At 35.8% G+C, this 16,222-nt stretch overlaps 1 protein-coding gene across 2 annotated transcripts in view; it reads right to left on the reverse strand.

The window, feature by feature from the left end:
- Window positions 1-11,651: 11,651 nt before the first annotated feature.
- The window catches only part of PTGFR (prostaglandin F receptor), a 19,775-nt gene continuing 15,204 nt past the window's right edge, over window positions 11,652-16,222 (reverse strand). For both annotated transcript variants that reach the window (XM_042873867.1, XM_042873866.1), the window contains exon 3: window positions 11,652-13,775. In XM_042873867.1, coding sequence (XP_042729801.1) covers window positions 13,470-13,775 — 306 coding nt within the window. In that variant the 3' untranslated portion in view covers window positions 11,652-13,469. The remainder of the gene's footprint in view (window positions 13,776-16,222) is intronic.

The following is a 16,222-nucleotide window of genomic DNA, read 5'->3' on the forward strand; positions in this document are numbered from 1 at the left end:
AGAACATATCATTCCCCATCCCATCTCTACAGACAGCAGAGATGCTTCAGTTGAATTTTTCCCAAGAAAATTCCCCCACTGGAAGCCATTCAATATTAATTTTTCAAGTAAAAGATTAATATTTCAAACTCTCTCTAAAGCAAATGCAACTGCTTGCGCTTTGAGTTCTCTTAGATAGTCCCATTAAAAATCCTCTTACCTATTTGCAAATATGCATGTAGACAAAAAAGGATTCAAAGATACAGGATTCATTAGGAGAAAAGGAAAAAAGTCCAGCTATCATTTGCATACAGAAAACTAGTAAGGGAAGGGATAAGAGCCACAAAGTTATTTCAGGACTAAATGAGATCCTGTGGTATTTCTGATCCACATAGCTACTCCTGATTCCCACTTGAACAACCGTTATCCTACCTAACCATTTCTGGGATTTGCTTCAGATGCTGTGAATTCTCATTTAGCCATGCTGACCCAATCCATGGTGTCCTGTTTTCTCTTTGAACTCAAGACAGAATACATTCACTTGCCCAGCAGGCCTAACTACCACCCATTTCTAATCTGCATTTCTGTTTGCTATTTTCTTCCAGGTTAGGCATTCAACATAATACAACCATTTCAGATTCATAGCAAAATAATAACCAGAGGCAGGCACGTTTCTTCAGCTTTTTGGCCTAGGAACATGATCTAAATTCCTGCTCCATGTAACACAATCTAACAAGAGGTCTGTATTAAATTACATGAGAAAGATTTGCAAGAAAATCTTATCTCTTCTACAATTATTAAATCTACTACTAACTAATGTGGTTGCAATATCATTTACATGATACAACTTTGATGTCTGATTACATAAAACTTTAGTATTTTAATTCCACTAATTGACCAGATCTTGAGTACACTTATTCTTTCCATATTTATTTCAACCAGACATAACAGTTCTGAGATAATTTCTTGAATTCAAGACTATCTATTATATTCCATTTACAACACATGTGCTTACCTCACAAAGTCCCACTCTGCATTTACACTGCTTCTAGTACTTCTAATTTATTTGAAGTTAGATATCACTCCACTTCACACTGCAGCATAAAGAGCTGGCATATTCTTAAACTTTTGGGTTTTGATTTTTTTCCATTAATTGCTTTTATTTTCATCATAATGAAAATAGAACCAAACCCAGTAATTATTCTGTAGATTTAATTTAATGCTTCCTTAGTTTCAATCATAATTTAAAATCATTCTAATACCTAAGACATACCTATCTTTATTGTAGTTTCTCAAAAAAATATATATATTTTTTGTTTTCAACATATCACAAAGGAGATAAAAAGAATTTCCCTACTTTATCAAGCACAGCTACAACTGAGGTACATATATGCATCTGACAACAGTCAGACAGTATTTTGTTAATGGCTTCCAGGTAGCGAATCCTCTTCCAGTTCCTTGTGGATTTTATAATTTGAACTCTGAATTTATATAAACTGCTGTCATACAAACTGTTCTCCTCCTACTAAGAAATCACAGCTTCAGTAATTGAAATACAGGTCTGAAATACATTCATCAATTTTATCTTTCAGGAAAGAGAAGAAAATAATGCTCTAATCACCAAACAAATTCATTTCCTAACATGCAATTGCTTGTGAAGGCAACAAGGTGGTTAACTTCCTTTGAAAGAAGCTGGATCTAGCCTTCAGAGCCCTGTCATTCTCCAAGGTTCTTTGCATTTCAACTGTAAAACTTCACAGGGCTTTTTTAAGGCTGAGCTTAAATCATAGTGAAAAACTTAAAACCACATGAGCCTCTTTGTCTGTTTTTATTTTTATATCATTAAACATCTGTAGATTCATTATTGATTTTAATGAGATATAGCTGAAGGTGGATTCCTTTGTCTTCTCACCAAGAATAATTATGTTAAACTGAGATGTGCATCATTAAAACCTATCTGCATGGCTTCAGTGCTCAAATATACTTCTGAACATTCAAGTGACTCAGAAGTGTTTACTTGCTCATAAAAATAAAATCAAATAAATATAAAATGTAATAAAAAAGAATGGCATCAATACAGAAGACAGTGCTTGATTTTCCATACCAAACATTAAGAGGAAAAATAAAATAAACTGTTTTTCAGCAATCATTGACTTCTGAAGTAGAATGGAAAGTTGGACTTCCATCATTTCATAAATCATTACAACACCTTTATTTCACACAACTTTTCCTGCTATATTTAATACAAATAAATGAGAATTACCTGTTCCTAAAATAAAAACAGTTCAAAGAAATTCTCACTAGCACCATCTAAGCTCTGTATCTCAGTCTACATCTATTGCAAATCCCATAACTCCATAAAAAAGCAAAGTTGTAGAGAGGCAACTTGCTGTGCTTGACATTCCTATTCTGAGCATTACCATTAAAAATAGTACTAAATGAAAGATTTTCAACTTCTACTAAAAAACAAAACAAAACAAAACATGTTATGTACTTTTTAGTTGCGACTAAACGACAATTTATATCTTTACTAACACTAAAAAAGAGAGACTTTGATTTTTAATAAAAATTAACATTTTATTCTTTTTCAGGTTCTCTTATTTAAAGCTTCCTATAAATCATCCTTCTATGTTGCTGCTCCTAAACACTCCACAATCCCAGCACCTACTTTCTGCTTAGACTGCTATAAGAGATGGATAAAACTAGTTACCATACCAAGAGTTGTGAGTAAATTGGAAAGATATGCAGTCTGAAGAAATGAGGTCTGAGAGACTGATATAATGAAAACAACTTGCTTTGGTTGAATAAGACAATTGTTTATTTGCTGTGTAAAAGGTAATAAAAATTCTTGTTGGGCTAGTTTGCAGGATATTTTTAAATAACATAGTGACTATTTTTGTGCTTTGTCCCTTTATCTTCAAGAAAACATTAAGAAGGATGGAACCCTTAATGCATGCTAATTAAGTTATAGTAACTGCAGTGATTTTGATAAAAAATTGTAGGTCTTTGTAGCTATAAGGGAATTTATAAGAAAAAAAAAGTAATGCTAAATATAGAGTCCCATCCAGCCAAACTACTCTAAATGTTTTGAGAATTATATGGCCCTGAATCACTTCACAACAACAGTTTAAATTATAAAGAATTTCATCTTATATATGTTCTTTTAAGTTTTACCCCTCAACATCTATTCAATATACAGTAGTCATATATTTTGGAAGGCCAATATTATGACCTCAGATGAAAGCAAAACCTTGTTCAAAATTCTTTTCTTCTCTCTACTTCAGCAGTGCTTTGAATGTAATTAATATAGATGAGTTGGTAACTGTAGTCTGTGCTTAACACATTAAAAGTAATCAACACTAATTTGGTCTCAGTTAATTAATCTTAGTTATTTTGATAATAAGCTATTTCCAGAACCAGCAAAAAAGAGTTTGGATTAAAGTATAATTAAACAAGCTAATTTTTAATTATTTATTTAAGTTCATGATCAAGTACTGACATCCACTTAATTATAAATACTTTTCAGACATGACTTAGAGACACTTTTCCACTACCTACTGACATGAAAACTGTCCAAGCACTACTAATGCTCTTTCCAATTGACTATGCTTTGCTCAAAGCTTAAGATAACTCAGTTTCCCTCCTGGTACATATAGACGCTGGTAGACAGACTACAGGGATAGGGCTTTGAAAAGCTAGTGTACAACTTAAATGGCACAAAAAAAGAAACAGAAAATTGCCTGTGCATTCTGAAAACATTTCTTCTTGCAACCCTCATGTAGCCCATATTGTTTTGGTAAGCAGCAGCATGTTGCCTTGCACATGTTGCATCCCCCACAGATTTGCTAGTTCACAGTGAGCAAGTTTTGCATAATCTCAAAGGACTGAGAGTACTCACTCACCTTCCCAAGATAACTAGGAATTTTCTGCATAGTCATAGAAGGAATAGAGTCACATCTAGTAAGGATGACCTTTGTTCATCCATGCCGAGCAATTTATGTTAACCTTCTTTTCCACATGATAGCAGAACCTTACCATAATATCTTCAGCACTAAACTAACTTAACTGAGCACCACTGTTTTAACCCTACTCACATCTATTTTTATCTTAGGCAGACTGTTGTGTCCACTGGGGGAACTGGAGCTGGACTATCAGACATTTCTAATAGTCGCATTGCACTCCAGAAAAATTGCAAAGTGAGCCATTACTTCTAGGTAACAGAAGAATCATTTATTGCAGTAGCACCTAGGTACAGAATCATAGAATCATTAAGTTGGAAAAGACCACTAAGATCATCAAGACCAACTATAACTCCCTACATCAGAACATGGTATTCTGAACCTTCAGAAGAGTTTATGGTAGTTTGAATATATTAAGATATTAGAGAATTAGCTTTTAAAGGGTGACCATTATTATTTCTCATTTTTTATGCAAGCAGTACAGAATGCTTGTTAATACTGTAAAGGGAGAAAAACAAAACAAAAAACAGAAACAAAAAAACGAAAATGCAAGCTTAGAATGTAAAAGACATTAAATCAATAGCACAATCTTAGGTTTCTCAGATGTTTTTACTGTTCATTGTGGAGAATGCAGATAAGAGGCAGCAAAGCTGATCTCATTCTCTTGGCCAAAGAAAAAGAAAGCCTTCCCTGTGAGGCAAGTGATGATGCAGTTGTTACTCATGTCTCTCCAGCAGAGAGCTAATTCTGTTCAGTATAGCCTTCCAATTGGTGGATGCCCCATCTTTAGAGACACTCAAGGTCAGGCTGGACCTAGCTCCAAGCACCTGTTCAAGCTGCAGGAGTTCCTGTTCATTGCAGGGGAATAGGACTAGTTGACCTTTAAAAGTCCTTTCCAACTCAATGATTCTACGATACCTCAGTTTCTTCAAACACTTTTACCTTTCAACAGCAAATGATGAAGGTCTGGAGGTGAAACAACTGATGAGACTGGGTACTGCTATATTCAAAACTGCTGACCGAACTGCAGTTTTACTGTCCTAAAGTAGCCCAGGGCAAGAAATACCAGCATCTCAAGTAAATGAAGAACTCCTGATCTTCTGAGAGCTTGTTTGAGAGATTTGCCTGTTCCGACTGCTCAGTCAATAGTGCCTGAGCTAAGGGGAAAAATTAGTTACTCCTCTCAGGTGGCCCTAATCTCGTTTAGCAATAAGGGTCACAAGAAGCGTACCCTATTCTAATTGCCCTCTGGGTAGCATATTCTCATAGAGTTGTGTTTCAGGTGAAAAGATTCATTATTAAAATAAAAATTACTACATCACAGAATTTTGTATCCTTCTTTACAATCAGAAGAATTCATATAAAATGCACCACCTCCACTTCAGAGCCACCTTTCAGAGTATAAACAAAAGATTTTGCCTACCTCAGAAATTGTGTAGTTGATCTACTGATGCTGGAGGCTTGCAGGGTTTTCATTTGCTCCATCCAGCCCAGTAGCTCTTCTCCCACTGGGGACAAAGCACATCATGCATTGCATGGCTGATTAGCTTGACAGTGTCATCCTCTATAGAGCTTCCATAGTCCAGCCACTGGCACTCCCAAAGCATCACATCCTGGCCACAGCAGTGTCCACTAGAGGAACATGAGGAGTGCTGACAAGCAGAACTTGTCTGGGGTCTTTCCAGAGCAATCTGCAGTGTAAAGAAGATGGGGAAGAATTGCTATATTGCCCTGTGTCCTTGTGAGAGCACAATCATGACTGGTGACTCTTGCGGTTGGGATTCTGCTGGCGTGTGGATGACAGCTATCATTTAACATACTTCATACATTTTATCTCTAGCCAAGTTTTCTCCTTGTTTGGAGATTTGGATTAAGATATGAGGATAAGCACCAGGCTCATCCATTCAGGCTGTGGTTCTGGACTTTCCCAAAAGCCATTTTGAAATCCAAGAAGACCACAACTGTAACATTATCCATCTGTTCTTTGCATTATTTCCCCAGAGTTAAGTGTACTAGATGACATCACACTCATGATTTTTACCTTTTATGAAGTATTGTTGGATTGGTTTTATCATCCAGTATTATACCATATGGTTCATGACCTCACTTCTTGTTAACTTACCCAGAATCTGAGCTTAGCACTAGCACTGAGATAATTCAGACATGTACTTACAATAACCTAAGATCACTCTTGATTTTATTTTTGTCTTCCAAGCCTCTCCTATCGAAGGAAATAAAAAATGCATGCAAATAATAATTTTTAATATCATCAGCTGTACCAGCTGATCTCACTGAAATGACTGCTTTATTGCATTTCAGTGTTCAACGTAACAGCAAGATGGCTGTAATTCTATATTTCTATGGAATATATGAGTTGCACTGATAAATATATATTAGTTCTAGTCCCTGTTACTGATTCTATAACTCCAAAGTTAATTATTTTTCTCATTTTCACAGCTGAGAAAGTGAAAAGATCTAAGCCAGCTGTGGCAGTACATATGACTGCGCAACACTAATTACTGTACTGACAGGAACCACTGCCCCTTCCGCCACAGTTCAGTTGCCTTTAACATTTCCACAGCATTACACATAGTCTCTGGGGAATAAAACAAACCAAAAAATATAAACAAAAACCAAACCACAAAACAGTCATAACTTATATTTCTGTGTCATAACTTATATTTCTGTGTAATCTTAAAAATACTTTGTCTCAAAACATTATTTTTCTGCAACACCTGAAAATCAGTTCCTTCTGATGAATCACTGATATTTTACCACTACCAGAACTAATTACAGCACAAGCTGTATAGAGTAAATAGTATATAGATGTAGTAAGTGACTTTTCCATCATTGTGATGTCAGTCTCACAATATTTGGTGTTCTTGTTTGCTTGTTTCATCAAAATGGCATCCTTCTAAATTAGTTACAGTGACAAGAATAATTCTTAATAAAGAAAAAGTATGCAAGGTAGAAGAATAATTACTGTTTAAAGTGGTAATACAGTAAAAATCTGCTTAAACTTAGTAAAAAATCTGGTTTCTGCTTGATGATCTGAAGTGTCTTAAAAAGGAAAGCAACATTTTTATATATGAATAATGCTAACTTTCACTTGACAGTTGCCTTTTCTTACTTAGAAAACACAAATACTTCAAGATTATGAAAGTTCCTGTGAGAAATCCATTTCTCCTGCGTTGACTGGCAAATCATCACATGCATTAATTTCAGATCACTGAATGCATATCAACTTTTCTTGGAAAATCAGCTATTTCCCAAGATATTCATGTGAGCAGAAACACTCCAGCCAAACATGGAAGTGAGATGAAGCAGTGAGAGATATTTTTGTACATCTACCTGTGACAAGTTGCAAGTTACTTAGTAGAAGGAAGTCATTTAAGAACATATTAATATTTTTTTAAACACAGAATGATTTACCGTAGCTCTGTTGAACTTTCTGGTACTGAAAACTTCCATCAAAAATATTATGAACTCAGCCACTGGACTTGAGAGGAACAAGATTGCAACTAGCACTCCAAATAAAATGTGTGATTAAACATTACAAACACTTTAAAAATCACTTCACTGTTCCTGTTAAAACAAACCAATAAAACACTACAGCCTAAAAATGTCAGTGTCTCACTGAAGTGGCTTAATGGTTTCTTGGAAGAGAAGATTACTGAAAGGATATACACAAAGACTAATATTTCTGTTAAAAAAAAAAAAAGAAAGTATTTCGTGCATGAAACACATACATGAGAATAGTTCACTCAGCTTTGAAGACTAAATAATCTAAACCACTATGCTTTATTCTGGTCATTGCTTCTTACTTATACACAATAGGAAGCTTACCCAAAAAACAGGTGCACAGGCAATGTTGATATGACACAAAAAGCATATCCCTGCAACTATAATTCTTTGATCTTGCAGACTTCAAACAGCAGAAAATAATGAAAAGAGGCCATTTCTTTTATGTAGTTTATTTTAAAATTTCTATTTTAATCTAAATAATTTTACTTTAACAGTTATTGCATTTTTTTTTCTTGTAGATTTTTGTACAGTGCCCAAGATCTCTTTCCATTTGCACAGTGTGAGGCCTTGCATGATGTTTCTGCAAAAAGTGGAGGCAGAGGATCACTGCAATAGTAAGGTGCTATTTCACAGAAATTCACAGAATTGTAGGGGTTGGAAGGGACCTCCAGAGATCATCGAGTCCAACCCCCCTGCCAAAGCAGGTTTATACACCTCCAATTTTTTAAATAAAATGCTAGAGGACTATTTTATAAAGATCTCAGTGAGAAGGCAAGTTGCAGTTTTTACCATTGCCTTTCCAAGCACTCCTAGTCTGCTGGTTTATGATTCTACTGACCATAACATAACAGTAGGAATTAAACACATTCACAGAGAAACACATAAAATGTGGGCACGTTTGGAAGAGATAAATCTGAAGAAAGTTATTGTACTTTATAACACATAAAATTGCCATCATGTTCCCTTAAAAAATATCCCTTATTTTCTGGAAGATCATAAATGAATTATTCTAGTGGGCTCTGCTGTGTTTTAAGAACCTGGATGTGCAATCAAAAAAGATATTGGCTTTGAATCATTTAAAACTGATAATAAAAGGGATACCTGCTGGTCTTCCACAGTAGGTTATAGGCTGAAAGAATAAGACATCAGATCTTTATGGAGTACACCAACCTTTTTGTCAGAAGTCAACAGATTTTTTACAGAGTAAAACCAGCAACTCCAAATCCTGTTTCATCAGACATATACACAGATGAAAGGACAAGCTGTACTGATGATGGACCTGACATACAGCTGTGAATATGTGCAAAAAACATGAAATAGTATAATTAGGAAGTGAGCCTGGTGGTCAACATGTCCACCTCTCAAATCAGAGCAAGCTTTTAAGCACTTTGTGCTTTTGAAACTTCATGGTACAGCATCCTAGAATTAAACACCATGGCAAAAGAATTCTTGCCCTCCACTGGTAAGAGCTAAGATGGAACAAGCAAGGGTGTCTGGTGTAGTGGTGTATTAGAGAGCAAAAGGAGCAAATAAGAAGGTCAAAGCACATGAATGCATCAAGACCTCATGTTCATTAATGGATTTGGTCGACATGAGTTAAGTAACAAATGGATCCTAGGGCTGCACAATTTTCTGTTGAGGGGTGAGCACTCCAGCCATGCATTGCAGAGCCATGGTCCTTCCTTGCTCTGGGCTCAGTCACACTGGTTTTGGCAGATCAGAACATCTTCAACGCAGATATTGGATTGTCATTTTAGGAAGTGGGTGTTGAATCAGTTCAGATCATGGATTAAAGTTCTGCCTTTCTCATTTTTGCCTCATTGTAGACATTACTGTTTATAAGTTCAGGCACTTGGGGAACTTAATTGTTGAAAATTAAGGCACCTTAGAAATTACAAGTTGTTGATGTTAGGTATTATAGAAAAGAAAAGAAAATGTACCTTGATATGGAATTTAGACTTTATCACTTGTACAGGTGATTTTACAAAAAAATTCACTATAAAATACTGGCTGTTTTGGCATGACAGTTTTCCTGTTGGAGCCATCACTTCTACACAGCTGTCATCAGTGCATCTGAAGGAAAAATACTACTGCAACATGTAATGCAAGGATTTTTTTTCAGATTACAATTATATTAATTTATAGCTGACGATAATGGAACTTAAAAGTATTTTTCTTATGCTGGTTTCAGAAGAAAGTAAAACCACAAATATTTGCTGGGAATTATAGCTATTTGGTAGGGATGCTTTTCTGATAACAAATTTTAGCTTCAAGTATTTTAACTTGTCAAACTACTACTGGCAGTAGATTAGAAAAAAAAAAAAGGAAGAAAAAAATAAAGAAAGAAATGGAATTTGCAAACTTCTGTAGCTAGTATTTATTTTGCAACCATGGTGCTGAAATAGCTAGAGAGATACATGTTTATGTTCCTGAGATCACAAGACATTTTTCTTAAAAAAAAAAAAAAAAAAAAAAAAGACTCCATTGCAGTTTTACTAAGAAGGAAAACCCTGTTTGTATTTGTAACACTCTAGAACTTACCCTAACTACATACATTTTAAAAAAATGCATCTGAAGTTTATTTTTCATATTTAACCATTGTTCCATCACTTCAGACATCACATTGTTTACAGTAGACATTGGAAAAAAAGGAAGAAGCGAGGTACATAGATACGTTCTCAGTCTCATCATCTGCAGTTGGTGAAACGTCCACCAGGAGTCTTCTTCCCCACAGGAAGGTCACATTTATTCTGACATGCTTGCAAAGCAATTCTAATTGACTAGATGCTTGGTATTTGTGTGTTTTAATGCTTGTTTGTTTTCTCATTTCTTCTGAACAGACTGTAGTGAGAAAGACTTAATGTTTTAAGCTTTGCAAAATATTCAGGCTCTACAATCAATGAGTATTGGAACTCATAATTACCTTTATTCCTTGTAGTCATTCCATATCACAAAGTGTGGGTTCACAGTTATATCAAGAAAACAGGATGCAACTACTTATAAAATAGCCCCTCCTTCCTCCATCTTTGTAACAGCAATACATTGTCAGCATTTAGGAGTTCTTAGCAAGTATTAAAATTAACTTATTCCTAACAAGTCAGACTAAAGTAAATATATATTTTTTTAATCTACAAGTGCCTAAAAAAAAGAAAAGAAAAAACAAAACCAGAAAAAAACCCACACAATAATAGAAAGACAGACTCTTTGTCTCAAGAATCAGATTTTTAAAAAACAACGTTGAACCTTGTTTTCTTTCTTTGTATAGAGGTAACAAACCAGAGGTCATTGCCTAATCCCAGTGATGTGCAACTTGTTACTGAGACCTTCCTTGCTTCAGCAGGCAGTATCAGACTAGGCTGGGACCTTGTTTTAGGATAACTTGCTTTATTATACAGCCTGTCCTTTCTTAAGCTCCCTATTAGATTATAATATTCTCCCATTCTCCCACCCTGAAGATTTCCTCAGTCATTAATCAGAAACAAGATTCACTTTCAACTCACCAGACTGCCCCTGCCTACTCTGCAGGCACTAATTGCTGCCCAGCAGTGAGCAGGCAGCCAGCCCCTGCAGAGCTCAGAGGCATAGCACAAGGCAGCCTGCCCTGTTCTTCCTGCCTGAGCATGCTTGGATCCTACTGGGAAGGTGTCCTGTTTTTTGTTGTTGTTGTTTTTTTTCTATAATCTTATATTCTATGAAACATATAATTTGCAAGTCATACAACACAGCACATCTCCTCTGAGACCAAACACAATGGTAATCAAATCACTTTCAAAGGTAACAGACTCATGGGTGGCTGCATCCTGAGCTGCCAATGGACAAGACAAAATAGTAATAGCGAAACAAACGTATTTTTTTTCAGGACTTGCAGTGCATGTGAAACTAATCAGTATCTGTGTAACATGTTGGCAGCTATTTGAATACAAACACTTCTACTTGCATTTTCTAAGCATGGATCATCAGAACTTGACCTTGTCTGCCTTAGACCGCTGATTACATAGGGCTCTGAACATTCAGACCTATTATTTGTATCCTCATTGTCCTCCTTACTACCTTCACACTGCTGTCATGGTTCTAAATGGCACTGGTCAGTTTGAATTCATTGGGGTTGTAATAAGGCTTACTTCAGCAACTTAGGTTCCCTTCTGTCATACAAAAATATCATAACTCTCAAGACATGGTTTGATAACTTTAATGAAGTTCTGCAATTTACAATAGTTGCAATAGTTCACAAAATATTAGAGATCACATATACATATAAACTTTTCCTGTTTTACAAGTCGACCAGTATGAACTACACAAGCTACATTTACTCACATAACAAAATGAAACATTGATGAGCTTCATTCACTGATCAAACACCTCAACAATTTACAGACCAACATTTTTCTGCAGCTGCTAAAACAAGAACAAATAAGTTATGTCAACAGATACACTGGCACCACATTCTACAAAATGAAAAGGCCAAATTGAGTACTGACTAAATGTTCCCAGATTTCTGTGGAAGTCAGAAGTAGTTACAGTGCTGAGCTTATACCAGCATCAAATATGTACACATTTTGTAGTTTCTGTGATTGGCAGAAAAAATCCTCAGGGTAAATGAAAGCATTTCATTTCATTATAAGCTTATTTAACCCATTAATTTTCTAGCCATTTTAAAACAAAAAATTGAAATATTTAAACTTCTTGAGTTTTTTTATTTTTCAACTCAAACTGTGAGAACATTTTAACATGAATTGGTACTTTGCAAAAAGTTTTGGTTTCTCAGACTGCCTTCCCAGTGAATCAATTTTCAACTATTTAGTCCAAATGTACTAACCTTTCACTCATAATCTGAAGTTAAATAAGTAAAAATAAAATAGTTATATCTTAAAATAATCCTTCTGTTACGAAGTCTGATACTCTCATTTTTGCTTCTAAACAAAGTACATTCACAAAAGCCAATGCTTCTTTTAGCAGCAATAGAGGTGAAGGGCCTCCTGTATAAAGTCCTTGAAATTTTCAGACACCTTCAGATATACTGCATGTACTCAGCATTTCAGACATGGATGCTGCCAACATCAAGTATGCAGTTTGTTTTCACAAATAAAAAACACACACACAGTGCAGCTCCCTACCCAACTGTTATACGTGAGACCTGTGCAACCTTTTACAAGTTGAGCACAGGTACCTTACGACTGTTTCTGTTTTTTAACTAGAAAAACCCTTCAAGGAATTTTCTTCAGTGTGGAAATAAAAAATAAAATAAGCCATACTCTTTATACAGACTAACCACAACTTTATATCTGTTCATTTCAATAAAACTTACTGAAAAGACTAACAACTCACCAATAGGTCTAAAATGTAACTGTAAGCAAGCTGAGCTCATTTGCTTCTAACTGCGTTCCCATAGGGAACCTATTTTATCAGAGATTGGAAGGGACACATATGCTGATGAAGTTTGCAGCTCTCCCAAAAATTCATGCAGTAATTAACTGAGAATTCAAGTCAATGAACCAAACAAACTAGATTATTTAGTAAGTTAGCCACAGACAAAACATCTTTTATACATCCAATGGGAAAATGAATTGCCTAGAAGCAAAGAACACCCTCAGGGAAAGGATGGTGGATTTTATCCTAGGAAGCAATGACTTTGGAAAAGGCTTTGGAATTATCACTGATAGATGCAGCTACCCCTTTTAAAAAAACTAGAGATCATTTTCTCACCTGTATGTTTTTTTTAAGAATCCTGCTAAGGTAAAGGATTTGGAACCCTGTTCTCTTTAGTATTTAGGAGAAATCTACAAAGATTAATCATTCTACAGCCATATTTGGCAGGGATATACACTAAAGTGAATTAAAACATTCAAATGCATCTTCTGGAGTAGCAGTATCAAACTGATAAGCAACAGGAGAAAATCATTCACAATTTAAAACAAATGCCAAGCCACTGAGCCTTAGAATTCATTGTGAAGTATTGCCTGTCTATGAGCATTGCTTCCATCATCTCTTCATACGCTGTGTCTGATTTTATTGCCCTGTTGAGCTGAGCGGCTGTAGAGTTATTTGTTTGGAACTTACTGGTGACTCAGATATTGCTGCAACCTTTAAAGAATTCTTGATGGAGCTGAGTTCCCACATGTGTAAGTTTATGATGTGCATGCCACAACATCCCCTTGTGATCTTGTACAGGTTTTTAAGTACGGCTTTCCGGAGAAGAATATACACCCAGGGATCTAAAATCTGATTCCATGTTGCCATTCTGAGAGCGAAAAGTATTGTTTCACAGTTCTCCTTTGAATGACTTGCATTTATCCCAATGCTGGCCATTGACACCTGAAAATTGAACATTTTAAAATTATGCATCAAAAAATACAGCAAGTGAGGATATACATGAGTGAAATTTTCAACAGTATCATTAAGCATTACATCTTCAAAGCATCAGTGTATCCCCATTACAAAGTTAATACTTTCATGCATGTAACAGTTATTGTTCTATAAATTCTTTCATGTCTTACATAGGATGAATATGCATTTCTGCTGAACTACTGCTGAAACTTAAATGGATGACAGTGACCAGACAGAGAAGAGCCTCCAAAAACAGAAATTGACTTGAGCAAGGAGTAAAAAATTAACCAGAACCTAAGCCAACAAGGCATGACAAGACTATTCCAGAGCTGCACTTTTTAAAGGATAGAGGGCATCATTAGGACAAAACACTTTTACAAAGAGTATTTACTTTTTCATACCTTCAAAGTGAAAGTCTGCATAAAGAACACAGCACGTTGATTTCATCGTAATGAATGCAACAGAATATGATTTATTTACCCTAGAGATATAAGATAATTAGAGGTTAAGTTTCTAGGAAAATTTAAACCATAGTGACACAGGCCACCAATATCCTTCCTCTTGCCAGCACAGCTGCTGAGGGTCTTCTTTACCTGCAAGGACGAAGGAAATGCTGCACATGGACAGCCACCCACTACCATTTAGTTTCTCAGTCCAGCACAGCAGGATTACTTCTGGCAGAGGACGCTCAATGGGCACACAAGCCCAACACAGCTCAATAAGATGTGGCTGGCCTCCAGCCTTGCAGGGCTGCAGCCTAAGCGTTGAATCACCAGCCCAGCTGAAACATACAGTGTTGGAGTTCCTGCCCTGTAGAGACCTCTGTAGGCTTTCCGCCACTGAGGTTTTGTAACCTGAGTTCCTGTGTGAAGAAAGCCCGACTGTGTAAAGCCAGGAATGTGACAGAGGATAGTAAATTATCTCTCTCTATTATTAATGTTAAAAGCACATGAAGACTTTTTTGGTAGTGGGATGAAACACTGTTCAGCTTTCAGTTCCAAAGCATTTAAAGTGATACAGTTAAGTAACTAAGAAACAAGATATTTTGCAACTGATGCTATGAGTACACTGATTTATTGAGCGATGAGAGGTAGGGTCAGTCTGTACAAGTGCAGAATCCTATTTTCACAAAGATACATTGTAAACAAACAAAAATTAAAAAAAAAAAAAAAAAAAAAAAAAAAAAAAAAAGAGAAAAAAGCTACTGGTCAAGATACATAAAATCGCACAGCCATTTTACTTCTTCAAGATAATTCCAAGTACTGCTAGGCCTGGTCTGCATCTTGCAGGTCACCACACCTGGGGATAAATTTCCATGCAAAACAGAGTGAATGCATAAAAGGAGACTGTACTTGCTTGGTTAGGCATTTGGTTAAGAGTTTCTGCATGGACAACTGTGGGAGCAGAGAGGAGAGCCTACAGGAACATTCCTAGGGAAGCTGGTAAGACTGGCAGAAGACAGCTGGGAACCAGTGAGTGGAGGGGGAGGAATGTCTGAGCACCATGCCAACACAAATAACTACAAGTCAGTTTACTGAATCTGCCTTTCACCCCACAACTGTTGGGTGCATTCCTTTCTGACATCAGCAGCCCACCCAAACTTAGACAAGTCCTTTGACTTTTGCACTGGACGTTTTCTCAAGACAGTCCAACATTTTATTTATTAGAGGTCCAGTAGAAGCCAAATTCAGATGGAGTACTCCTTATTCATGTAAGTAGAACAGGCAGCAAAGGACAACACAACATAGTTCAGACTAACATTCTTATCTGATATATAGCATGTTTGGCTTAATACAGATATACAGCTTCCTAATTTGCTTCTTGATGTTTCTGTGTGTACTTCACAATTCCATTTGTTCTTCTCTCTTATTCTGCAAAGTTAATAAATGCCAAATCCAAATGAATTCTATCCCCAGAGTAAAAGGCAGCAGAGGTTGTTACTTAAGAAGAGTAGCTGCATCTGCATTTTGAAAAAATATCATTTTCTTACATGTCTAGCAAACTTGAGATTCCTTTCTATTTAGTATTAATAACTTCTAAGTGAATAAACTTATTTGTTGTTCAACTTACTACCTGAACACTAAGTAACTCTGTCTGGACAATGGCTGTCCTTAAAACACTATCTAATGATCAGGAAACCTGATACATAATTTTACAGATTTTGATATTTGGATAATCTTCATTTGGAACATTTAAGTTATGTCTTATGAACACTGGATGTACATAGAATAATGCATTTGAATACAAGTAGCAAATAGAAGGTACAGCTTGTGCATGTAGACAAATGCTTAAGCAAGTCAGGTGTGAATCCCAGTATTGGAAGTATTGAGATAAAGTGTTATCTACAGATTGTGTTTCACAAAATAAGCATGTTCTTAAATTATTTAGGAGTGTTATTCAAAAATAAGAAACTAATAAGAAATTACCTGCGGGGG

Source organism: Lagopus leucura, unplaced genomic scaffold (assembly GCF_019238085.1).
Source record: "Lagopus leucura isolate 7727_CA_CO unplaced genomic scaffold, USGS_WTPT01 Super-Scaffold_100009, whole genome shotgun sequence".
NCBI lineage: Eukaryota > Metazoa > Chordata > Aves > Galliformes > Phasianidae > Lagopus > Lagopus leucura.